This window comes from Mustelus asterias, chromosome 3 (assembly GCF_964213995.1).
Source record: "Mustelus asterias chromosome 3, sMusAst1.hap1.1, whole genome shotgun sequence".
Lineage (NCBI taxonomy): Eukaryota > Metazoa > Chordata > Chondrichthyes > Carcharhiniformes > Triakidae > Mustelus > Mustelus asterias.
This window is the reverse complement of record NC_135803.1, coordinates 57,380,675-57,405,431: the sequence shown is the minus strand read 5'-3', so window position 1 is coordinate 57,405,431 and position 24,757 is coordinate 57,380,675. Positions and strand designations below refer to the sequence as shown.

The window sequence follows — 24,757 nt, the reverse complement described above, 5'->3', positions numbered from 1 at the left end:
ATTTACCCTAGCTAGCCCCCCACCCCCCCCCCCCCCGACACTAAGGGGCAATTTAGCATGGCCAATCCACCTAACCCACATATCTTTGGACTGTGGGAGGAAACCAGAGCACCCTAAGGAAACCCATACAGACATGGGGAGAATGTGCAAACTCTACACAGTGACCCAAGCCAGGATTCGAACTTGGGACTCTGGTGCTGTGAATCAGCAGTGTTAACCGCTGTGTCACCGTGCCGCCTGTGTTTGTGTAGGCAGTCTGCACTTATTGCAACAGTAGTTATTGGGCAAACAATTGTTTTATTGTCATTCCTGTGGTTGTAAGCAGCTAGTAACACACCCCAATCACCACATACTTTATAGAAACATGCAATGGGGACTTTTTGTGTCTTTGCATCTGTGGCTGTGTGGGTGCACAGGTATCTGCATTTTATTGAAAATATTTCATATGCCATTTCTGTTTGGCTACAAATCAGGTTGGGCTACAGAGTCAGAAAATGTACAATATGATTTAGCCTCATGGCAAACAATTGGAATGAGGTGCGATCTCATCTAAAGTAAAGTGTTTTGCATTGCTTCAGCTTTGAACTCACAGCACCATGACTTCAATAGGTAAAGTGTTCCCTTAAAAGTTGAATTGCTTGAACAGTATTTTTGATTTGCTTTATTATTGTCACATTTATTAGTATACAGTGAAAAGTATTGTTTCTTGCATGTTATACAGACAAGGCATTCCATACATAGAGAAGGAAAGGAGAGGGTGCAGAATGCAGTGTTGCAGACATAGCTAGGGTGCAGGGAAAGATCAACTTATTACAAGGTAGGTCAATTCAAAAGTCTGATGGCAGAGGGAAGAAGTTGTTCTTGAGTTGGTTGGTATGTGCCCTCAGACTTTTGTATCATTTTCCCGATGGAAGAGAGAATGTCAAGGATGTGTGGGATTCTTGATTATGCTGGCTGCTTTTCCGAGGCAGCGGGAAATGTAGACAGAGTCAATGGATGGGAGGCTGGTTTGCATGATGTACTGAGCTTTGTTCATGACCCTTAGTAGTTTCTTGCAGTTGTGGACAGAACAGAAGCCATACCAAGCTGTGATAGAATCATAGAATCCTTACAGTGCAGAAAGAGGCCCTTCAGCCCATCGAGTCTGCACCAACAACAATCCCAACCAGGCACTCTCCCTGTAACCCCGAAGTATTTACCCTGCTGGTCCCCCTGACACTAAGGGGCAATTTAGCATGACCAATCAACCTAACCCACACATTTTTGAACAGTGGGAGGAAACCAGAGCACCCGTAGGAAACCCACGCAGACACAGGAAGAACGTGCAAACTCCACACAGACAATCACCTGAGGCCAGAATTGAACCTGGGTCCCTGGAACTGTGAGGCAGCAGTGCTAACCACTGTGCCACCCTACAACCAGATACAACTAGAAAGAATGCTTTCTATGATGCATCTGTAAAGGTTGGTGAGAGTCATAGCAGACATGCCAAATTTCCTTAACCTCCTGAGATGGTTAGCACTGCTACTTCACAGCGCCAGGGACCCGAGTTCGATTCCCGGCTTGGGTCACTGTTTGTGTGGAGTTTGCACGTTCTCTTGTGGGTGCTCTGGTTCCCTCCCACAGGCTGAAAGATGTGCTGGTTAGGTGCATTGACCCGAACAAGTGCCGGATTGTAGCGACTAGGAAAATTTCACAGTAACTTATTGCAATGTTCATGTAAGCCCTACTTGTAACTAATAAATAAACTTTAAAAAAAACTTTAGGTGGTCCTTCTTAACTTCAGCGTCATCTTGGAGGGACCAGGACAGGTTGTTGGTGATTTGGACCCATAGAAACTTGAAGCTCTCGAGTATGTGCTGACCTACATTCTAAAGAGCCTCCCGGTCATCTGGTGCATATTGATGAAGGCTAAATTGTTGTATCACTCATAGATTATTCTGAATGCCCCGTATTTATTGGAACTTTATCTAACTTGGGACGGGTGGTGCAGCTACTCACAAAATCAATGTGTCTTCCTGTTGGGGGTTTAATTAGAAACATAGAAACTAGAAGCAGGAGTAGGCCATTTAGTCCTTTGAGCCTACTCCACCGTTCACTTTGATCATGGCTGATCATCAAATTCAATATCCTGATTTCCCCCCCTTCCTCCCATATCCCTTGATCCCTTTGGCCCCAAGAGTTATATTTAATTTCTTCTTGAAATCACACAATGTTTTGGCCTCAACTACATTCTGTGGTAGTGGATTTCACAGATTCACCACTCTCTGGGTGAAGAAATTCCTCCTCACCTCAGTCCTAAAAGGTTTACCCCTTATCCTCAAACTAAGACCCCCTAGTTCTGGACTCCCTCGCCATTATGAACATTCTTTCTGTATCTAGCCTGTCTAATCCTGTGAGAATTTTATAAGGTTTTATGAGATTCCCTCTCACTCTTCTAAACTCCAATGAATACAATTCTAACCGACTTAGTCGAGGATTGGTGCTGTGGGGTGCATTGGGTAACTTGTAACCTAGTTACCATCGTGAAAGATGCATTCTCTTTCGATCTCTTTCTCTCATTGCTTCATTATCCTGTAAGGATGCAGAAACTTGGTACACATTTTATCTAATTATCGGGGTATTCTATGGCCAGCAACACTTCCTGAAAATAAAATTATTACATGTTGAATAATCCAATCAAAATTTTATTTACATGGAGCATTTAGTTTAATACAGCATTTCCCAAACTTTCCCAGCCATGGAACCCTTTGGACCTCCCAGGAGTACTGAAGGGACCCCTGAGAAAAATTATTATTGTGTTAAAGAGCAAAGCCACAAGAAAATGCTTGTTTTCATGCAATAGGTACAAACATAGAAAAACTAATTTATGGAAGTCATTTCTCTTTCTTATACATATATTCTTACCCCTCACATGCACTCATCCCTCACACACACGCGCACACGCACACACTCATCCCTCAGTCACACACACACACACACACTCATCTCTCTCACAAACACATTTATTGCTCTCACACATGCCCACACTCATAGCTTCCATACAATGAACACTCTCCAAGGATGGAGCCACCATACTATCACCACTGGCAGCCCCCAACCCTGGCATGCCCTGCACTCCCAATCCTCCCAGGCCCTGCTCTCCCACTTCTGATAGGCCATGGTGGCACAGCGGTTAACACTGCTGCCTCACAACGCCAGGGACCCGGGTTCAATTCCCGGCTTGGGTGATTGTGTGGAGTCTGCATGTTTTCCCCGTCTCTGCATGGGTTTCCTCCGGGTGTTCCGGTTTCCTCCCACAGAATGAAAGATGTGCTGGTTAGGCGTATTGGCAAAATGTTCTCTCTGTGTATCCGAACAGGTGCCGGTGTGTGGCGACAAGGGGATTTTCATAGTAACTTCATTGCATTGTTAATATAAGCATACTTGTGACACTGATGAATAAACTTTAAAGGAATATAGTTTGGGAACCCTTATCTCTCAACTATCTCTCATTTTGCATTCTTGTAAGGTATGATGGAAGGGAAAGCATGAATCATCTGGTTATACAGAATCATCAAACCCTACAGTGCAGAAGGAGACCATTTGGCCCATTGAGCCTGCATCGGCAACAACCCCATCCACGCCCTGTCCCCGTAACCCCACATATTTACCCTGCACATCCCCCTGACGCTAAGGGACAATTTACCATGGCCGTCAACCTTACCTACACATCTTTGGATACAAAAATGGTTCATTTATTTTGATGGGATAAGACTTGAATGTAATGTGTTAACATCCCTTCCCCAGGATTGCAGGAACTAATTGACAAGTTCATCACTGCATGAAGCTCATTCCAAAAAAACTTCATCAAATTTAATGAACGAAATGTTGCACCTGCTGAGCCCAGTACAAGGGTTAAGAGGTACCAACCTGGTAGACAGACAACAGGTTCCAAGAACTCTTCATAAACAATACAGTTCACTATAAATGTAAGGGCATTGGTGCCATCCTCCAGACCACACAGCACTATATGCCAGTAAACTGGTCATTTTTGAAAGAGTAGCAGCAACTATATCCAGTCCTGCACATATGTTTTTTCAAGTCTGGCATCCCAGACAGCTGTCTATGTTCTGCTATGAACATTCACTTGGAAGCACCTACGCAAACAGCTCATGGTATCCTAGACCTTATCCAATGCTGTTTACGAGGCTTATTCATCACCAGCTGCTTGTAGTGTCAGCTGTGACTCAGTTGATAGTGCTCTCACCTATGAGTAAGAAGGTTGTAGGTTCAAGTCTCGCTCAAGTGACATGAGTGCTCAAATTTAAGGTGACTGAGGGTGTGCTACACTGTCAGAGGTGTTATCTATTGAGTGAAATTTTAAACTGAGCCCCTAACTTCCCTCTGGGATGAACATCAAAGATCCTATGGCATAATTTCCAAGAAGATCAGGGACGCCCTCAGGATATCCCAGCCAATATTAATCACTCAAACAACATTGAAACAGATGATCTGGCCAATATTATAGCTGTGTGCAAAATTGGCCACAGCAGTTCCCTCAAGAAGACAATATTAAGAGTTCAAAAGCACTTCATTGATCTAGAAAGGCACAATATAGAGGCAGGTCTTTCTTTTTTCATCATACCTCCTGTCACTGCATAGGAACAGGAAGTCAGGGCCACGGATGTTATCATTCCTGGAATAGGAAGTCAACAACCACTCCACCCCATGTTCATGTGCGGTACCGCTGGTGCCATCGGTGTAGCCAAATGAATTTTTTCACTCACATGCGCACCTCATTTGAGGACCAACTCAGCGCTTTGCTTGCCCTCAATGGTTATCATCTACACTGCTCGCTGCATGTAGACAGCGTGGGTACAGAATAGAATAGAATAGAAACCCTACAGTGCAGAAGGAGGCCATTCAGCCCATCGAGTCTGCACCGACCACAATTCCACCCAGGCCCTATTCCCCACATATTTACCCGCTAATCCCTCTAACCTACGCATCCCAGGACTCTAAGGGGCAATTTTTAACCTGGCCAATCAACCTAACCCGCACATCTTTGGACTGTGGGAGGAAACCGGAGCACCCGGAGGAAACCCACGCAGACACGAGGAGAATGTGCAAACTCCACACAGTGACCCGAGCCGGGAATCGAACCCGGGACCCTGGAGCTGTGAAGCAGCAGTGCTAACCACTGTGCTACCGTGCCGCCAGGGTGGCAAGAGAGAGGCAGGCAGTGAGGGGTTGGGACTGGGGCCAGTGAGGCAGGGAGCAGGGCATTACAATCACAATCCCAGGATTTTTAACGAGTGTTTTGGGCTTCAATCTTCTGTGAAAACTGCAATCCTTAACCACGGTGAAAAAAAAGACATCTTATTGATGCTGCACTTGTTTAAATATCTTTACCTCGCTCAATATTATGGATAGTCCTATACTTTGATGTAGACAGCTACGTGTGGTTGAGAGTGATTGTCACAAGCACTGCGACTGCATGTTCAGTCAATATGCCCCCTACAGTTGCAGTGGCAGCAAATGCAGCCATTTTGTACTGAGCCAGGGACTTACTGCCATGGGATGACAACCCAACAAAAAAAAATGTTGATCGGCAGAGTCTCCCTGTAACTGTATCCCCATTGAACCAAAAATCTACTCCACACTTTGGTTTAGGATCTTGTAAAAAAAAAACATTTTAGTTGGACACCAAGAAGTTTGTATCCATGAAGGAGCATTTTTAGGACAGTTGTTTGAAGTATTGCCTGCATTAGTACTTTGGTCATGCGCTGCTTTCAAAGATATCAATGGGTGGGATTTTCCAGTCACGTTTGCCCCAAGATTGGAAAATTCCCGTGGTAGGTGAGATTGGAAAATTCTGCCCAATGTTTTTTTTGCCTTTGGTCAACAATGTTGTTAAATACTTTGTCAAGGCTGCAATTGGCATCAAGGACTCCCAGGTACTGATATGATTCAATTAATGGGATAATCAGTGTGCTTGCGATCTCTCTTGAGTTGTGTAAAATAATGCTGCAGTTTGGAATATCAATCACTACACTTAATTTGATTAGCCTATTGGTAAAAATATTCAGCAGTAGCCATTGGTGTAGATTTTTATTCCCAATGGAGGGCTAGGGGATTTTCACAGTAACTTCATTGCAGTGTGAATGTAAGCCTTCTTGTGACTAATAAATAAACTTTAAGGGCATATCAGAAATTCAAACATGGTGTCAGGGCTGGTGCCCTGCATGATTCTCCTTTTATCAATCTTAATTGAGAGATAATTGTGCACGTTTCATTGGTCTGTGCTCAAATGTCTAATGTGTGCCCATCTCTGAATAATTTTTTTATTCGCTCAGGGGATGTGGGAATCACTGATTGGGCCAGTAGTGATTGTCCATACCTGCCCTCCATTTCAGGGGGCACTAGAGAATTAACCACATTGCTAGGGATCTGCAATCACATAGGCTAGACCAGGTTAAGATTTTCTTCCCAAAAGGATATTTGTTTTTACGTCAATCAATAATGGTTTCATGGCCATTGTTAGGCTTTTAATTCCAGTTTTTTTTATTGAAATCAAATTTCACCATCTGCTTTGATAGGATTTGAACCTGTGTCCCCAGATCTTGTCCTGGGTCTTTGGATTACTAGTCCAGTGACAACACCACCATGCCATTGCCTCCCCTAAAATGCACTCCTGGTATGTGTAATTCTGTGCTCAGAATAGTATTTTGTAATAGCTATTCTAAATCCCAAGAACATAACACTACTGAAAAAGGAATGTCGCATTTCATTTATAAATGGCTATAACCGGTGCTCTGAAATTTCTTCCTAAAATGTCATCTAGTCATCATTATTGAAAACATTGAATACCATAAATGGCAATGAGCAATCTTGCCTTACTCCTCTTCATATTGGGGGATTTCAGTAAGTCACCTTCTATTCTTCATGGAACCCGAGGGCAAGTTTGCATCCTGGATCAAACCAAGATTCAGTAATGTACTGTAATAACATCCAGTTTCATCAAGAAGTCTATGTGAGGTACTCATTCCAAAATGATACAAAATTCAATGTGGGCAATCCCCCACATTGTTTCTGCTGAGTTTTCTGACATTTTGAAATCTTACATAAAACACAACATGTACTATATGATCCTTTATGAGAACTTAATCCAACTTGGTTCTTTCTGATTACTCTTTGGGCCTCCAAAGCATCTGATATTCATAACATGATAACCTGGAAAGAAGAGTCACCAATATCCATCCTATCTGAGGTATCTCCAGGATCTTCTAGGCTGAAGGGATGAAAAAGACTTAACATTGAGACATAGAAAATAGGAATATGAGAAGGCCATTCAACCCTTTGAGCCTGCTCCATCTTTCATTATGATCATCCAATTCAATAGCCTGATTACACTTTCTTCACGCATCATTTGACCCCCTTCATTCAAGAGCTATATCTAACTCCTTGAAAATATACATGTTTTGGCCTCAACTGCTTTCTGTGGTACTGAATTCCACAGACTTACCAATCTCTGCGTGAAGAAATTTCTCTTCATCTCTGTCCTAAAAGGTATACCCTATATCCTTAGACTATTACCCCTGGTCCTGGACACTGCCATCCTCCAGAAGATCTTTCCTGCATCTACCATGTCTAGCCTGTTGGAACCTCATAGGTTTCTATCCGATCCCCCCTCATTCTTCTAAACTCCAGTGAATATAATCCTAACCAACTCAATCTATCCTCATACGTCCGTCCTGTCATCAAAGGAATCAATCTGGTAAACCTTCGCTGCACTCCCTCTATAGCAAGAACATCCTTCCTCAGACAACAAACCAACACAGTGTACAATATTCCAAGTGCGGCCTCATCAAGGCCTTATGATTGTAGCAATACGTCCTTCCTCCTGGACTTGAATTGTCTCGCTAAGAAGGCTAACATACCATTTGCCTTCTTCACTGCCTGCTACACCTGCACACTTGCCTTCAGCGACTGGTGTACAAGGGCACTCGGTTCTTGTTGCACATTCTCCTCTCTTAATTTATAGCCATTCAGATAATCTACCTTCCTGTTTTTGCTACCAACATGGATAATCTCACATTTATCCACATTATACTGCATCTGCCATGCATTTGCCCACTCACTCAATTTGTCCAAATCACACTGAAGCATGGCATGAATCTATTCAGCCTCTCAGATTGCCTGGATCCACTACAGTTTGCCCACCGCCACAACAGGTCCACAGCAGACGCCATCTCCCTGGCCCTGCACTTAACTCTGGAACACCTAGATAACAAAGACACCTATTTCAGACTCCTATTTATCAACTACAGCTCGGCCTTCAAAAATATTATTCTTACGAAACTCATCTCTAAACTCTTGGAGCCTGGGACTCGGCTCCTCCCTCTGCAGCTGGATCCTGAACTTCCTAACCCACAGACCGCAATCAGTAAGGATAGGTAACATCTCCTCCACGATCATCCTCAACACCAGTGCCCCACAGGGCTGTGTTCTCAGCCCCCTACTATACTCCTTATACACCTATGACTGTGTGGCCAAATTCCCCTCAACTCGATTTTCAAGTTCGCTGATGACACTACCATAGCAGGACAGATCTCAAACAATGACGAGACAGAGTACAGGAATGAGATAGAGAATCTGGTGAACTGGTGTGGCAACAATAATCTCTCCCTCAATGTCAACAAAACGAAGGAGATAGTCATTGACTTCAGGAAGCATAGTGGAGAACATGCCTCTGTCTACATCAACGGAGAAGAAGTAGAAATGGTCGAGAGTTTCAAATTTTTCGATGTCCAGGTCACTAACAACTTGTCCTGGCCCCTCCATGCTGACACTATAGTTAAGAAAGCCCAGCAATGATTCTACTTTCTCAGAAGACTAAGGAAATTTGGCATGTCCACTACAACTCTCACAACTTTAACAGATGCACCATCGAAAGCATTTTTTCTGGTTGTATCACAGCTTGGTATGGCTCCTGCTCTGCCCAAGACCGCAAGGAAGTACAAAAGGTCGTGAATGAAGCCCAGTACATCACTCAAACCAGCCTCCCATCCATTGACATTGTCTGCACTTCCCGTTGCCTTGAAAAAGCAGCCAGCGTAATTAAGGACCCCACACACCCCGGACATTCTCTCTTCTACCTTCTTCATAGAATCATAGAATCCTACAATGCAGAAGGAGGCCATTTGGCCCATCAAGTCTACACCGACCACAATCCCACCTAGACCGTATCCCCACAACCCCATGCATTTACCCTAGCTAGTCGCCCTGACACTAAGGAGCAATTTAGCATGGCCAGTACATCTAACCCACACATCTTTGGACTGTGGGAGGAAACCGGAGCACCCGGAGGAAACCCACGCAGACACAGGGAGAACGTGCAAACTCCACACAGACAATGATGCAAGCCAGGAATCGATGCAGCAGTGCTAAGCTATGTGCCACCGTGCTGCCCCACAAGCTAGCCCCCCTGACACTAAGGAGCAATTTAGCATGGCCAGTACACCTAACCCGTACATCTTTGAACTGTGAGAGGAAACTGGAGCACTGTGAGGAAACCCACGCAGACACAGGGAGAACGTGCAAACTCTACAAAGACAGTCACCCAAGCCAGGAATCGAACCCGGGTCCCTGGCACTGTGAGGCAGCAGTGCTAACCACTAATCCATGGCCCCTTCTTCCACCGGGAAAAAGATACAAAAGTCTCAGGACACGTACCAACCGACTCAAGAACAGCTTCTTCCCTGCTACCATCAGACTTTTGAATGGACCTTCCTTGCATTAAGTTGATCTTTTTTCTATCCCCTAGCTATGACTATAACAATACATTCAGCACTCTCGCCTTCCCTTCCCTATGTATGGTATGCTTTGTCTGTTTAGCACGCAAGAAACAATACTTTTCCCTGTATGCTAATACATGTGACAATAAATCAAATCTTTGAATCCTCCTCACAGCTCACCGTCCCACCCAGCTTTGTGTCACCTGCAAATTTGGAGATATTAGATTTAGTTTCGACATCTAAATTATTAATATACATTGTGAATCACTGGGGTTCTAGCATTGATCCTTGCGATACCTCACTAACTACTGCCTGCCATTTGGCAAATTGCTTGTTTATTCCTACTCTTTGTTTCCCGTTTGCCAACCAACTTTCTATCCATCTCAATACACTACCCCTAATTCCATACACCTTAATTTTACTCTTATGTGGGACTTTGTTGAAAGCCTTCAAATAAACCACATCCACTGGCTGTCCATTGTCATCTCTACTAGTAACATCCTTGAACAATTCCAGTAGATTTGTCGAGAATGATTTTCCCTCTTATAAATCCATGCTGACTCCGTCCAATCCTACCACTGTTTACCAAGTGCCCTGCTATAAAATCTTTGATTATGTACTCTAAAATTTTCCCACTACCGGCATAATGGCTGATTGGTCTATAATTCCCTGTGTTCTCTCTACCTCCCTTTTTAAATAGTGGGGTTACAATAGGTGCCCTCCAATCTGGATGAACTGTTCCAGAGTCTATAGAATCTCCTTGTGGAGCCTTTTGGCCTTTCAAGGATGAATTTTCTAGAGAACTTTAGGATAATTTTAAGGCCTTTATGGGACTTAGGCAAGTTCTGAGCAAATTACCACAGGCATACTCAATTCTTGGCATAGCTTAACAAATTTCTAGCCTTTTCTAACCCTCAAGTAGGGTTGACTGGAGTTTTCAAATCCTGCCTAGCGCCTTTTATGATAAATTAGTCAAATGAACAGTCCTTGGGGTCTTGAATTTATAAGTAAAGGTTCTAATGCACTTTTTTTCTATATCCGCTGGGACACAAAATAACTGTCATGCAATTTTAACAGTAGGACAGCACAGTGGGCATTGGCCATCCACTGTTAAAAATGCTATATACCTGTTTTCATTGCTCCCAAAAAGCAGGGCAATGCATTTCAATTTCTATCCCTCTATACTACAAAATATGGATATTGAATCTCTGGGGAAATTGCAAAAATATTTCATAGGGGTTTAACTAGAATTATGAGGATGCAACTATCAGGAAAAATTGTGCAAGCTGAGCTTATTTCTCTGGAATATTGAAGACTAAGAGGAGACCTAATAAAGATCTTTAAAATTATGAGAGAATTCAAGAGGTTGAATGTGGGAGAAATTGTTTCCACATTGATGAATCCACAAGGCAAGGCAAATGAAAGATTGCGACAGAAAGATCAAATAATTTAGAAGGATTTTCTTTATGCTGCAATTGGTGAGAACATAATTCTGCAAACACAAGAAGCAGATAGCATTGGAACATTTTTAAAGCGATATCTATTTATGATGTGAAAAAGTTTTTTTTAATGTAGTCTTTCATGGGATGTAGGCAACACTGGCAAGAGCAGCATTTGTTGTTCATTCCTAATTGCTCATGAACTGAGTGGCTTGCTAGGCCATTTCAGAGAGCACTCGAGAGTCAACCATATCGCTGTGAATCTGGAGTTACATGTAGGCCAGACCAGGTAAGATATCTTTCCCCAAAGGACATTATTGAATCAGATGGGTTTTTGCTACAATTGGAGGTAGTTTAATGGTCTGCATTATGGAGACTATCTTTCAATTCCAGATTTTGTGATAAATTCTATCATTGGTGGGATTTCAACCCATGATCCCAGAGCATTCCTGGGCCTCTGGAATACAGGTGGCAGGAGACTCCTGTGGAGTACAAACATTGGCAATTACCATGTGTCAAATAGCTTGTCTTAATTTCTAATGCAAGAATTCCTTGCATTATTTCTCCATATTTAAAAACATCAAAGGATACCGGGATAGTGTAGGAAAATGATATTGAGGTAGAAGATTAATCATGATCATACTGAATCGCAGAGCAGGCTTTAAGGGCTGAATGACCTACTCCTGCTTCTATTTCTTATTTTCTTATGTTCTAAGTTCCATATCGACATTAAGAGCAAAATATTGCGGATGCTGGAATCTGAAACAAAAACAGAAAATGCTGGAAAATCACAACAGGTCTGACAGCATCTGTGGAGAGGGAATAGAGCCTCGAGTCAGGATGACCCTTTGTCAGAGCTCTGATGAAGGGTCATCCTGACTCAAAACGTTGGCTCTATTCTCTCTCCACAGATGCTGTCAGAGCTGCTGAGATTTTCCAGCATTTTCTGTCTATATTGACATTGTCGCATGTCCAACCTTATGTGGCTAGTACACTTAACATACATAGTCAGCAGAAATGGGTGACAATGTGACAATTGTTCTGGCTAGCTCCAGAACTGTGGGCACTCCTGCGTCTATATAAACACACACCTTGCACATGAGCAGTGGCAATCCAAATTTCTGACAGAGCTAAATATCTGCACGTAGACAGTCTAATCATAAACACTGCTAGCAATGTACTTAAAAACCGGTTAAACCAGAATGGTTTCTTTTCCATTAGCTTTTGAATGCTCAAGTGGTTTAACTTGTATTCAAGTGAAATTCTCATTGTTGAGTGGCCATGTCAACAGTAACTCATAGTTTTACTTCCACGAACTTAACAAATTATTCCAGTTTTCTGGATTTGATTGACCATGAGATATTCTTGGTCCATAATAAATGTTTTGTCACAGAATCTTAAGACCTTGACAAACCGCAGAATTCTCTAATAAGGGAGTGTATACATCAAATCAGTCTTCTGATATATACTACAAATAAAATCATCTGCTACTGTATCAAATTATTCAACCAATTTATCACCTGGTAAATATCCCTCCCATATGTTTGTACTCCCATTTAAACTGATTAGGCAATAGGTTATACAAGAGTAGAGGATATATTACGAAGACTGATTATGGTAACTCATGATGGCTTGACAAGGGGGTTATGATTTTAAAGAAGTTCTATCCAACAGATATTGATTTTGTTCTATTTATATTTTAACATTGCTATTCTGTGCTGGGAGGGAAATTCAGTTCTCAAGTCATATTTTGCACTGCAATGCTGAAACAACTTCAGATATTACAGGAATAAAGCTATTCAAATGTCACCCATTTTTACCATTACTCCTTTCTTTTCTTTTCAGGTGATCACCCTGAAACGTTAACTCTGTGGCCGGATCTTTCTGGCCGTTTACGCTGGCAGGATCTTCCAGTCCCGCCGACGACGCACACCTGCCGCAGGTTTCCTGGTGGCGAGGGGTGCATTCAGCGGAAACCCCATTGACAACGGCGGGGCCAGAAGATCCCACCACCGACCAATGGCGGCCACTCTGCCACCATGAAACACGCGGTGGGTTGCGCAGAAAATCCCACCCTGTTTCTTTCTCCACAGACACTGCCTGACTTGTTGAGTGTTTCCAGTATTTTCTGCTTCTCTTTCAGATTTCTAGCATCCGCAGTAACTTATTTTTGTCTGAATAAAGTGACCTCTGTCTGTTAGAAATGTCAAGTAAATGTTTAATGCTGGAAGGGTTAAAATTAATCTGGTAAAAGTAACAAGTCAAAAACAGGTTTAATATCATCATATTTTCCTTTGTGGTTTGATTACAATGAGATGGTTAATTCGCCTAACATAAAATAAAGTTTATTTATTAATCATAAGTAAGCTTATATTAACACTGCAATGAAGTTACTGTGAAAATCCCCTAGTCGCCACACTCCAGCGCCTGTTGGGTGCACTGAAGGAGAATTTAAAATGATCAATGCACCTAACCAGTACACCTCTCGGACTGTGAGAGGAAACCAGAGCACCCAGAGGAAACCCACGCAGTCATGGGGAGAACGTGCAGATTTCACACAGACAGTGACCCAAGCTGGGAATTGAACCCTGGTCCCTGGAGATGTGAGGCAGCAGTGCTAACCACTGTGCCACCATGCCGCCCATGTGCCACCATGCTGCCCATCTTCGAAGTATTTGTACTTCAACCTTCAAAAAGAAATGTTAAAATAGTCACATCATTGTATTTTAAAGTTACCATTTCTGAGTACTGGTGAACTTTCCATTGAATATAGCTTACAGAGAGCTGAGCTGCCAGTGAATGTGGGCTGAGAGCTATGATTGCTGACATTTTATGTCCAACTATTTTATGAAGTTGCATGGAATATGGAATGGAAATCAGCCTGAAAATAGTTCAAATTGCGTAGCCAGTGATAGAAAGGACCTTTTTAATTTGGAGTGCCAAATTGTAAAGCAAACGACCTTTTTTAAATTAAAACACAGGTATTGTGAGCAATCCCAGTCCCAGTCACAGAATCATCCTGCTCAGCAGCAGGCCATCTAATGCATCACGCCTGGGCCAGTCTTCTTGAGTTGCCAATTAGCCTCACTCTCTTACTCTTTTTCCAGAGCCCTGCAAATATTTCCTTAAGTGGAGACCCAGTTCCCTTTCAAAAGCTTGAATGGAATTTGCTTCCACCAATCTGTCACTTGATGCATTTCAGATCGTAATTCGCTCAGTGAAAACACTTTTCCTGATCCCCCAACCCCCAAGCTTATCTGAATCCAACCTGCTTGCCAGAGCAAACCATTTCTCCCCAACGACCCTGTCAAAACCCCTCATAACTTTGAACATGTCAGTTAAATCTCCCCGACCCTTCCCTCCCCCAAGAACAATCTCAGCTTCTCGCGTCTCCTAGTTTCTCCACAAAAATGCAAACCCTCATCTGTGATATTATTGTAGTAAATCTCCTCTACACCCTCTCCCAGCTCTGACACCCTTTCTAAAGAATTGGACACAGTGAACGGAATTTTACCGGCATGCCTGCCCCGATTCCGGGGTGGGCGAGGCTTAGAGTACGGCATTCTCCGTTGACCTCGGGCGGGATCGTACGAAACACGGGCGGACGTGCCACTAAAATTCCACCCAGTATTCAAGCTGAGGTATAGCCAGTGATTTTAGAAAGCGTTACTGTCATTTTCTCACTTCTCTTCAGTATCAATCTACATATGAAGTAAAGGATCTTTTAAGCTTTTAGAAAAGGAGCTTTACCAACTTGCCCTGTTGGAGATTTGTGTGTGTGAATCTTCAAGTCTCCCTGTTCCTGTATTCCTTTAAAACTATACACAGCATGGTGACACAGTGATTAAAGTACATTTATTAGTCAAAAGTCCAGCTTATATTAACACTGCAGTGAAGCTACTGTGAAATTCCCCTAGTTGCCACAGTCTGGTGCCTGTTCAGGTCAATGCACCTAACCAACATGTCTTTCAGAACGTGGGAGGAAACCAGAGTATCCAGAGAAAACCCACGCCGACACGGGGAGAATGTGCAAACTCCACACAAACAGTGACCCAAGCTGGGAATCGAACTCGGATCCCTGGTGCTATGAAGCAGCAGTGCTAACCACTGTGCTACCGTGCCGCCCCCCAAAATGTGAATTCCCATACCGGGAGTCGAACCCAGGCTGTCTGGGTCAAAACACGGAATCCTAACCACTAGACCATATGGGATGCTTATTAGCACTGCTACTTCACAGCTTGAGGGACCTGGGTTCAATTCCAGCCTTGGGTCACTGTCTGTGTGGAGTTTACATGTTCTCGCCGTGTCTGCGTGGGTCCCCTCCAGGTGTTCCGGTTTCCTCCCACACACCAAAGATGTGCGGGTTAGGTTGATTGGCCATGCTAAATTGCCCCTTAGTGTCAAGGGGAACTAGCAGGGCAAATACATGGGGTTTTGGGGATATGGCAAAGGCGGGATTGTTGTCAGTGCAGACTCAATGGACCAAATTGCCTCTTTCCGCACTGTAGCAATTCTATGATCTTCATTTAGGTAACACTGCCCCTCCAAAGTGGAACACTGCACGTTTCTTCTCTGCATTATATTTGATCTATCAATCCTTTGCCCATTGTACCAGTTGGTGTCCCCCTGAACTCTACCACTGTCTTCCTGACTGTATGTCATATAGCTCATCGTCTCGTCTGCGAACTTCCAGGTCTATTCCAACTCTCTGGTATATATCAAAAAGAAGAGGTGCTAATATCGACCTCAGCAAACACCTCTTGCCCCTCTAGTTTGAAAACAATCGTTCATTACTATTCTCTCCTTTCCGTCTCTCAGCCAGTTTTGTATCCGAGGCCGCCACTGCCCCTTTAATTCCAGAGCTTTTAATAAAATCTGATAAAATAAGTCAGTATTCCCTGTGGATCATCATAAGCATTAGAATCGTGCGATTAAATTATTGGCCTGCAATCAATTCCAGGCACATTGTTAATTATGCACTGAGGTGAGATGGGGTTGTGTTTTTATTTTTCTGACTAGATGAACATTCCATGCGGTTGAAGGGATGGTAGTGATCTGCAGAGTCCTTAAATAAAAACGTATTTTAATAACTTTTGAGTCAATGAAACCTTACTCTGGAGCAAGGGTGTCAGAGATATAAATACAGTTGAATGCAGATTCAGCCTGTAAATGCTCAAGATTGTCGAATGTGATTGAATGAGCCTTTTAAAGTTCAGGCTACAGTAGCAAATAGCGGTCCACATGTGGAGGGGCTGGAGTCTGGGTGATAGAGAGAGAGTGGGGACTGTCACTGCGGGAGACTGCGGCACTCTGGAGACTGGGACTGCGGGAGCCGGGAGACTGCGGTATTGGATCGCGGGGTGGAGAGTAGACCTGGGGCGAAGTGGAGAATGGGATGGGGTGGGGTGAGTGTGTGTGGCTCAGTATTTTTTTCCAGCAGCGACCTGGTGAGTGGGAGCGGCGCCGAGAGCAGCGAAAGGGTGGGTGAAAGCAGGATAATTTACCGTGCGTAAACCGCTGAAGATTGTTTCCACTGCCGAGCTAATCGGGGAGCTGGAGGCGAGAATTCTCAGTAACCATCACTAAAAGGTGGAGGGGTGAGATACAGGCTGGTATAGTGCACACTCCCTCACACTTCACAAAAAGATTAAACTTGTCCCACCATTTCTTTCAAGAGGGCGTCTTGTGGTGCAGTGGGTAGTTAGTGTTCCTGCCTCTGAGCCGGTTCCAGTCCTCCCCCAGGACAAGATGACCAAGGAAGGTGTGATCATAGCAGATTGAGAATCCTTCCACCCCCGCTCAATGGCAGGCGATAGGAACTGGAGAGATTCTTGGTCAGCCATGTGATGGAAAGAGAATTGGAGTCTCTTGTCATAGCTCCAGCATGACCCCATGTATGTAACACATGGACTTTGCCACAGCAACTCTGACTCACCAAGTAAACCCCCCATTCTTTCCTTTTGAGGATTCTCTAGAATTTGAAAAAAGTCTTGAGTTTACGCCATGATTGTTCACGGGTTTCCCAGAAGGATCCTGAAACAGATGCAAGATCTTTTCCATAGTTAAGTTGATTCCAAGGTAATTCAAGGTAATCATCAGATCCAACCAAAACAACCAGCACCAATGTGGCAACAGCCATGCCACTGGCATAGATCAAGTTGTCGAACCATGTATTTGGAAATTGGTATATATAATCGCACCCATATTATCTAAAACAGAAACACGCAAAATGTATACCAATTTCTACAAATAACTTTTGCTGAATGTGGTCCAAGATGTTGGATTGGACTCATCACGTATGTTAAAGTTGACATGCTATCCAAGAGTATTACCCTTACAATGTGAATTTGTTTTGAACATGATCTCTCAAAGGCATTGTGGTTTGTCTATGTATACAGCTGTGCTTGTTGGTATGTGGAACTAAGAAATGTAACCACATCAGTTGAGGAGTGATCAGAGAAAGAAGTTTTTCAGACTGGACAGACGTGATGACGTTACAGATGTCTGCTTGGGGGTCACTTTTATTTCCTATATTTGCAAACGACTGGAACTTGGGAATTGAAATGAAAAATAACAATTTGCCGGTAACAAATTGAGAGATGTGATAAATTGTGAAAGACTACAAGAGGACATAGGGAAGCTTGTAGGATAGGCAATTAGGTAGTGTGTACATTTCAATGTATAAAGATATCAAATAATGTATTTAGTAAGTTGGAATATAGATATGAAAAAATTTAAATGGCATAAAGTTGTTTTAACATGCAGATGTACATGTCATTAAAGATAACTGCATAAGCAAAAGTTCTCAATGTTATCTCAAGCCACAAGCTCCAAAAACAATGAACAAGAGCATCCTTAGGTTGTATTTGGACTTTTGTGTATCATTTAGGCACCCCAATTATGAGAAAGATATGGGAAAGTATTGGGAAAATTGCAGCATAGATTTCCTAGAAAGTTACGAAGATAAAGGATTAAAGTTGTGAAGAAAAACTTCAGAGATGGCCTGCTCCCTTGAGTCCAAGAAGTGCAACTTGGCTGTATCTGGTACAAGATATGACGGGGAAATAACAAGACCTGTCAAGCTCTAATCTCTGCTGAAATTACTCACCACTGCAGGATCATGCTGGAATGCAAAATAGCATCAGAGTTGTGTTTTGCACCATCCATCATCTCCTTATGTCCAACCTCCTTCATCCACCCCCACCTCAAACAAGTGTGGTGAGCTCATGAACCTCTTAGTCTCAATGTTGGTGACAATCAGCTGGTTCATCTGTCTCTACTGCAGCCCTCCTCCCCAGCTCCCTCCTGTTTCTCATTTACACCCTGTCCCTCATGGCATCATCTGAAAACACAGCATCAGTGTTCACACCCCCACTATCTCCAGTACTGGATGAGCAAAAAGATCCTGCTACTAAATATTTGGAAGATCAAAGATTGTTTTCTGAAAACAACAAATTCTGTTCCCTTGACTCCATCCTTTTCCCTGGCAACTGTCTGAGGCTGAACCAATCGTGTCATATTTGATCCCAAAGTGAGTTTCTGACCACATATCTGCTCAATCAACAAGACTACCTAGTTTCACCCTGTAACATTGTGCAACTTTGTTCCATCTCATCAGCTGCTAAAACCTTCTTCCACGCCTTTGTTACTTTTTGTTTATTTGTGCACTCTGTTGATAAGCAGTCATTTTCTTTAGCCTCAAATTATTTGCAATTCTTCTGAGTATCAAATAATGCATAAAAATTAGAAGTTCAAATTTAGTATTATGCGTAAAACATTGGTGTGCGTATTAGTACAGTTGCCCATTTTAGTTAAATAACACATTATGCACCATGTGTTGATGCAATAAGTCTAGTTTCAGTTGTCAATACATTCTACAGGTATATAAAGTCAATATTAACATTAAACTAATTGATCTATAACTTGGACCAATATTTTACTTCAAAGATGGGAGAACACTAACCGGAATAGAATTTAAAGCAGAGGTTTCCTGTCTTTCTAATCCTCCAACCTTTATTCTTTTTAGCAGGATGATTCTAGCTATTAATGAGAATTAGATATTTGAAATATTGAGGAATGCAGCAACAGGAAATGGATGTGCCATGGTTGAGACATTTATTAAAATAAGTAAAATACTTTAACCTACTTGAATTGCCCTTTGTGTAAATAACCTACATTTTTTGTAGTTAATTTTTAGCAAGTTTGATTTGACAGTGGAAAGTTTTTCGAATCACGCAAAAGTCAAACAACAATGACAAGTGATGCATTTATCTGTGACTTTTATCCTAATTGAATTCTCTGTTTATTTAGATTGACTTTGCTCTGCAGACAGAGTGAGAGCGATGGACGTGAAAGGTGTGAAGGATACCCTATCCTGGCTATATTACCAATACCTGCTTGTTACATGCAGTTACGTGCTGGAGCCCTGGGAACAAACCATCTTCAATTCTTTTTTGTTCATCATCGTGGCTATGGTTCTATATACAGCCTATGTCTTCATTCCAATTCATGTTCGCCTGGCACTGAAGTTCTTTTCTGGCCTCGGAGCAGGCCAGCCTGAAAGCACAGTTGCCATTATGACTTAGCCTGTATTAATTGCAAATATCAAGACATTTTAAAGAAGGAAATTCCTGTGAATCTAAGGACCTTTGAGAACTCTGGCATGGGTTTTGAACTTACTTTCTGCCTGCAGTCTTATTTCTTATGCACCTCAATCATCTTGTGCTCCAAATAAATGCAGTGAATGACATTCTATATAGAAATGGGAGCATGCAGCCGTTGAAGTTGTGCATCCACAGATAAAAGGTTAAAAAAATGTCACTTCAATGTTAAGCTAGCTATAATATATCCTAACAACTGGGAGCAATAGCCATGGGGGTCAAATATTTACTCATCCCATTTTGTATTTGTCTAAATTCAATTCTGACATTGTGCACATCCACAACCTTCTCTATTTGTGTTTTAGGTAGACCTTTTATTGTAATGCCATCGTTTCATTTTAGATATTTCTTTGTTAAGAAATGATTCAATTTTCTAACATATATTTCAGTAAATGGATCGTGGCTTTTACTTTGTCCCAAAATCAACAAATTGTAAAGGACAAACAAATGCCAATTTATGTGACAGCTCCCACATCTCAGGCCATAACATGACCTAAAAGATGACATTTAGGTGCTGTAGCAATGTCGCTGCTTGATGTTAAAATTCAAGGGCTGCTCTTTAATGATTCCAGCCACATTTAAAAAAGAATTATTGAAATGCATAATCTATGAAGGAGCCATATTCTTGCAATTGAATTGGTTCAATTCTAGGCTGATCACTTTAAACATTTTAAAATGTCCTTAAATTCTATTTTACAGCAATGTGTGAAATGTGCTTCCACTATTCTACTCAATGACACCATATTTATGTAAGAGTAAATACTTATAATGCAATCGGGCAAGGGCATGGTAAATGAATACTTTGCTAATAAACTATGAGGCTGCTTGACATCTGAAACCTTCTATGCATCTAAAGTCTGTTTAAAATATTGTACTATTTTTGTGCTGGTAATTAACTAAATCAGATCCAGTGGAATATTTGATGCAAAGGCTATGTGCCTATTGTCCAGCTAAATGCAGTGTAAGTTAATATTAACTTTTTTGTCTTATGTTTCTCAGGAAAATTGATGATTTTACATTATGATTTTTCAATAAAGTCTGTTTAATTTATCATCTGTCTTATTTCACCATAGTTTGACAGGTTTAGATTCAGTTCTTTATTCGTAGTTGCAAAACTAAAAGTAAGCAGAAGTTAAAATGGCCTTAAATTGTGTATTTTTTATATGGATGTCAGTGGCTGGGCTAGAATCTATTGCCCATTGCTAACCATCCTCCATTTCAAAAGGCATTGGAGTCATTTGTAGGCCAGACCATATAAGGACAGCAGATTTCCTTCCCTAAAGGACATTCATGAGCCAGATTTTTGTTTTTAACAATTCACAATGGTTTCCTGGTCATCATTAGAATTTTAATTCCAGATTTTTATTGAATACAAAATTTACCATCTGCCGTGATGGGATTTGAACTCTAGTCCCCAGACCTTACCCTGGGTCTCTGGTTTATTTGTCCAGTGACAATACCACTGTGACAACGTGCTGCATAAAAGCATTTATCCTCATTTCCTCCCTGGATTTTTTCCCCAATCAATTTAAAGATTCTCCTCCAGTTACAGGGTTTCTGCCAGTGAAAACATTTTCTCCCTGTCTACTCCATCAAAACCACACATAATTTTGAACTCCTGTTAAATCTTTTCTGCTTTAAGGTGAACAATCTCAGTTTCTCTAGTCTCTCCACATAACTGAAATCCCAAATCCTTAAATGTATGAATCCATAAGACTACAGATAATTTTCGCATTAGAGGAATGAATATTCGATAAAACCAGGAAATATTGCTATTTACTATTTCAGAATTTTGCTTATTTTGAACTTTCAGAATCATAGAATCCCTACAGTGCAGAAAGAGACCATTCAGCCCACTGAGTCTGCACTGACCACAATCCCACCCAGGCCTTATTCCCATAACTCCACATACTTACCCTTCTAATCCCTCTGACACCAGGGTCAATTTAGCATAGCCAATCAACCTAACCCGCACATCTTTAGACTGTGGGAGGAAGCCGGAGCACCTGGAGAAAACCCACGCAGACATGGGGAGAATGTGCAAATTCCACACAGTCACCTGATTGTCCGCAGCAAACTACCCAGCCTTCAGGAGAACAGTGACCATGACACCACACAACCCTGCCACAGCAACCTCTGCAAGACGTGCCGGATCATCGACACGGATGCCATCATCTCACGTGAGAACACCATCTACCAGGTACACGGTACATACTCTTGCAACTCGGCCAAAGTTGTCTACCTGATACGCTGCAGGAAAGGATGTCTCGAGGCATGGTACATCGGGGAAACCATGCAGACGCTACGACAACGGATGAATGAACACCGCTCGACAATCACCAGGCAAGACTGTTCTCTTCCTGTGGGGGAGCACTTCAGCGGTCACGGGCATTCGGCCTCTGATCTTCGGGTAAGCGTTCTCCAAGGTGGCCTTCACGACACACGACAGCGCAGAGTCGCTGAGCAGAAACTGATAGCCAAGTTCCGCACACATGAGGACGGCCTCAACCGGGATCTTGGGTTCATGTCACACTATCGGTAACCCCCACAACTTGCCTGGACCTGCAGAATCTCACTGGCTGTCTTGTCTGGAGACTATACACATTTCTTTAACCTGTGCCTAATGCTCTCTCCACAAACATTGTCTGTATCTTTAAGACTTGATTAGTTGTAAAGATTTGCATTCTAATCAGTATTCTGTAACTTGAGTTTGTGTCTCGGTATGCCTTGTTTATGAGCAGATATCCACTCCATCTGACGAAGCAGCAGCACTCCGAAAGCTAATGGCATTTGCTACCAAATAAACCTGTTGTACTTTAACCTGGTGTTGTTAAAACTCTTACTGATCTTCTAGCCACAGGATATAAATTACTAAGTAACAGTTATATTTCTGGTCAATGGTAATCCCTCGGATATTAATGAAGAGGGATTCAAAAATGGAAATGCTTTCGAATGTCATGGGAAGACAGTCAGATTCGCATTCATGGGAGATGGACATTGCTTGCTTGTGAATGCTACATGCTTCTTATAAGCCAAGGCCTGTAGATTATCCAAGTCCTGTTGCATTCAGGCATGGATTGCTTCATTATCTGAGGAGTTATGAATGGGACTGACCACTATGTAATCATCAACAAGCATCCTCGCATTTTAACCTTATGATGGAAGAAAGGTCATTCATGAAGCAGCTGATAATTGCTTAGATATGCCCTATGCCAGAAAGCAGAATGAATCGAATCCAACCATTTACTGCTCCATCCTCCAGCAAAGTGATAGATGGTGATGACTGACTGGACTACCTGATAGCAATTGAGCCTTGGATTAACTCCTTCAAGAGTTCCCTGATTAATTCCTGTAGTAATGTACTAGGGCTGAGATGACCGGCCTCCAACAAGCACATCCCCTTTTCTTTGGATTTGCTATGTGGGTAGCCATTGGAGAGTTTTCCCCTTGATTGCCATTGACTTCAATTTTGCTTGGGCTCTTTGATGGCTACTGCCTTAATGACAAGGACAGTCATTCTCACCTCACCTCTTGAGTTCAGTATTTGTGTCCATGTTTGGTCAAGTCTGTATTGAGGTCTGGAGTTGAGTGGTCCTGTCAGAACCCAGGCAACACATCAGCAAGCAGGTTATTTCTGTGTAAGTACCACTTGATGGCACCATCAATGCCACCATCCATCACTTTGTTGGAGAATGTAAATGGTTGGATTTGATTAGTTCTGCTTTCTGGTATAGGACATATCTAGGAATTATCCACATTGGGCGGGATTTTACAGCCTTGCTCGGGCAAGAGCGGAAATTCCCGTCCGAGATCAAAGGAGATTTTCATTGTCAAACCCTCGCCCGCGCCGATTCCGTGGCTGACGAGGTGGTAGAGTTCTGGCCGTTGTCAGGTAGATGCTAGTGGTGTAGCTGCACTGAAACAGTTTGACTTGGGGCACAGCTAGCTCTGGTATGTAACTTTTTCACTACAACAGGGACATTGTCAGAGCCCATAGCCTCTGCTATGTACTTAGCCATTTCTTGATATCACATGGAGAGAGTACAACTAGTTGGAGACTGACATCTATGGGGACCCTAGGAGGAAGCTAAGGTGGATTATCCACTTGGCACTTGTGGCTCAGCATGATTGCAAATGCTTCAGTCTTGTCAGTGCTGATATGACCCCACTTCCAGCAAGATCACTTGAAAGCAGGATCACATCCAGTGGCCATCCTGATTCCGCACTCTGCAGGTTTTCTCCAAGTCCCTTCTCCAAACCTGCCTTGGCATGCTCTCCTAAGCTCCTCATTGAACTAGCCCTGGTCACCTGTCTTGATGTTAATGGTAAAGTGGAGAATATACCAATCTATGAGGTTACGGGTTATGGTTGAACACAATTCGCTGCTGCTGATGGCCTACAATGCCTCGTGGGTGCAGTTTTGAGCTGCTAGATCTGATCTGAAACTATCCCATTTGGGACCCAAGTACACACAAGAACGAAGTGTATCCGCAAGTGAAGACAGGACTTTGATTCCACAAGGAGGTGCAGCATTAACTCCTGCCAATGCCGTCATGGACAGTTGCATCTTCAACAGGTAGATTGGTGAGGATGAGTTCAAGTTCATGGGATAAAGGGGGAGGTGGCTAGATGGGTGGAGAACTGGCTTGGTCATAGAAGACAGAGGGTGGTAGTGGAAGGGTCTTTTTCCGGCTGGAGGCCTGTGACTAGTGGTGTACCGCAGGGCTCTGTATTGGGACCTCTGCTTTTTGTGATTTATATAAATGATCTAGAAGAAGGAGTAACTGGGGTGATCAGTAAGTTTGCGGACGACACAAAACTGGCAGGACTTGCAGATAGTGAGGAACATTGTCAGAGGCTACAGAAGGATATAGATAGG

The 24,757-nt window shown here is 42.7% G+C and overlaps 1 protein-coding gene across 8 annotated transcripts in view; it reads left to right on the top strand.

The window, feature by feature from the left end:
• Positions 1-20,920, top strand: part of sptssb (serine palmitoyltransferase, small subunit B) — a 28,718-nt gene extending 7,798 nt beyond the window's left edge. For 2 of the 8 annotated variants that reach the window (XM_078202575.1, XM_078202573.1), the window contains 2 exons: positions 13,064-13,269; positions 19,529-20,920. In XM_078202575.1, the coding sequence (XP_078058701.1) occupies positions 19,561-19,803 (243 nt within the window). In that variant the 5' untranslated portion in view covers positions 13,064-13,269; positions 19,529-19,560 and the 3' untranslated portion in view covers positions 19,804-20,920. Of the gene's footprint in view, positions 1-588; positions 610-13,063; positions 13,270-16,558; positions 16,699-19,528 lie in introns of those variants that run through there. The other 6 variants (XM_078202581.1, XM_078202591.1, XM_078202576.1 and 3 more) reach the window with 5 other exon arrangements.
• Positions 20,921-24,757: the final 3,837 nt, after the last annotated feature.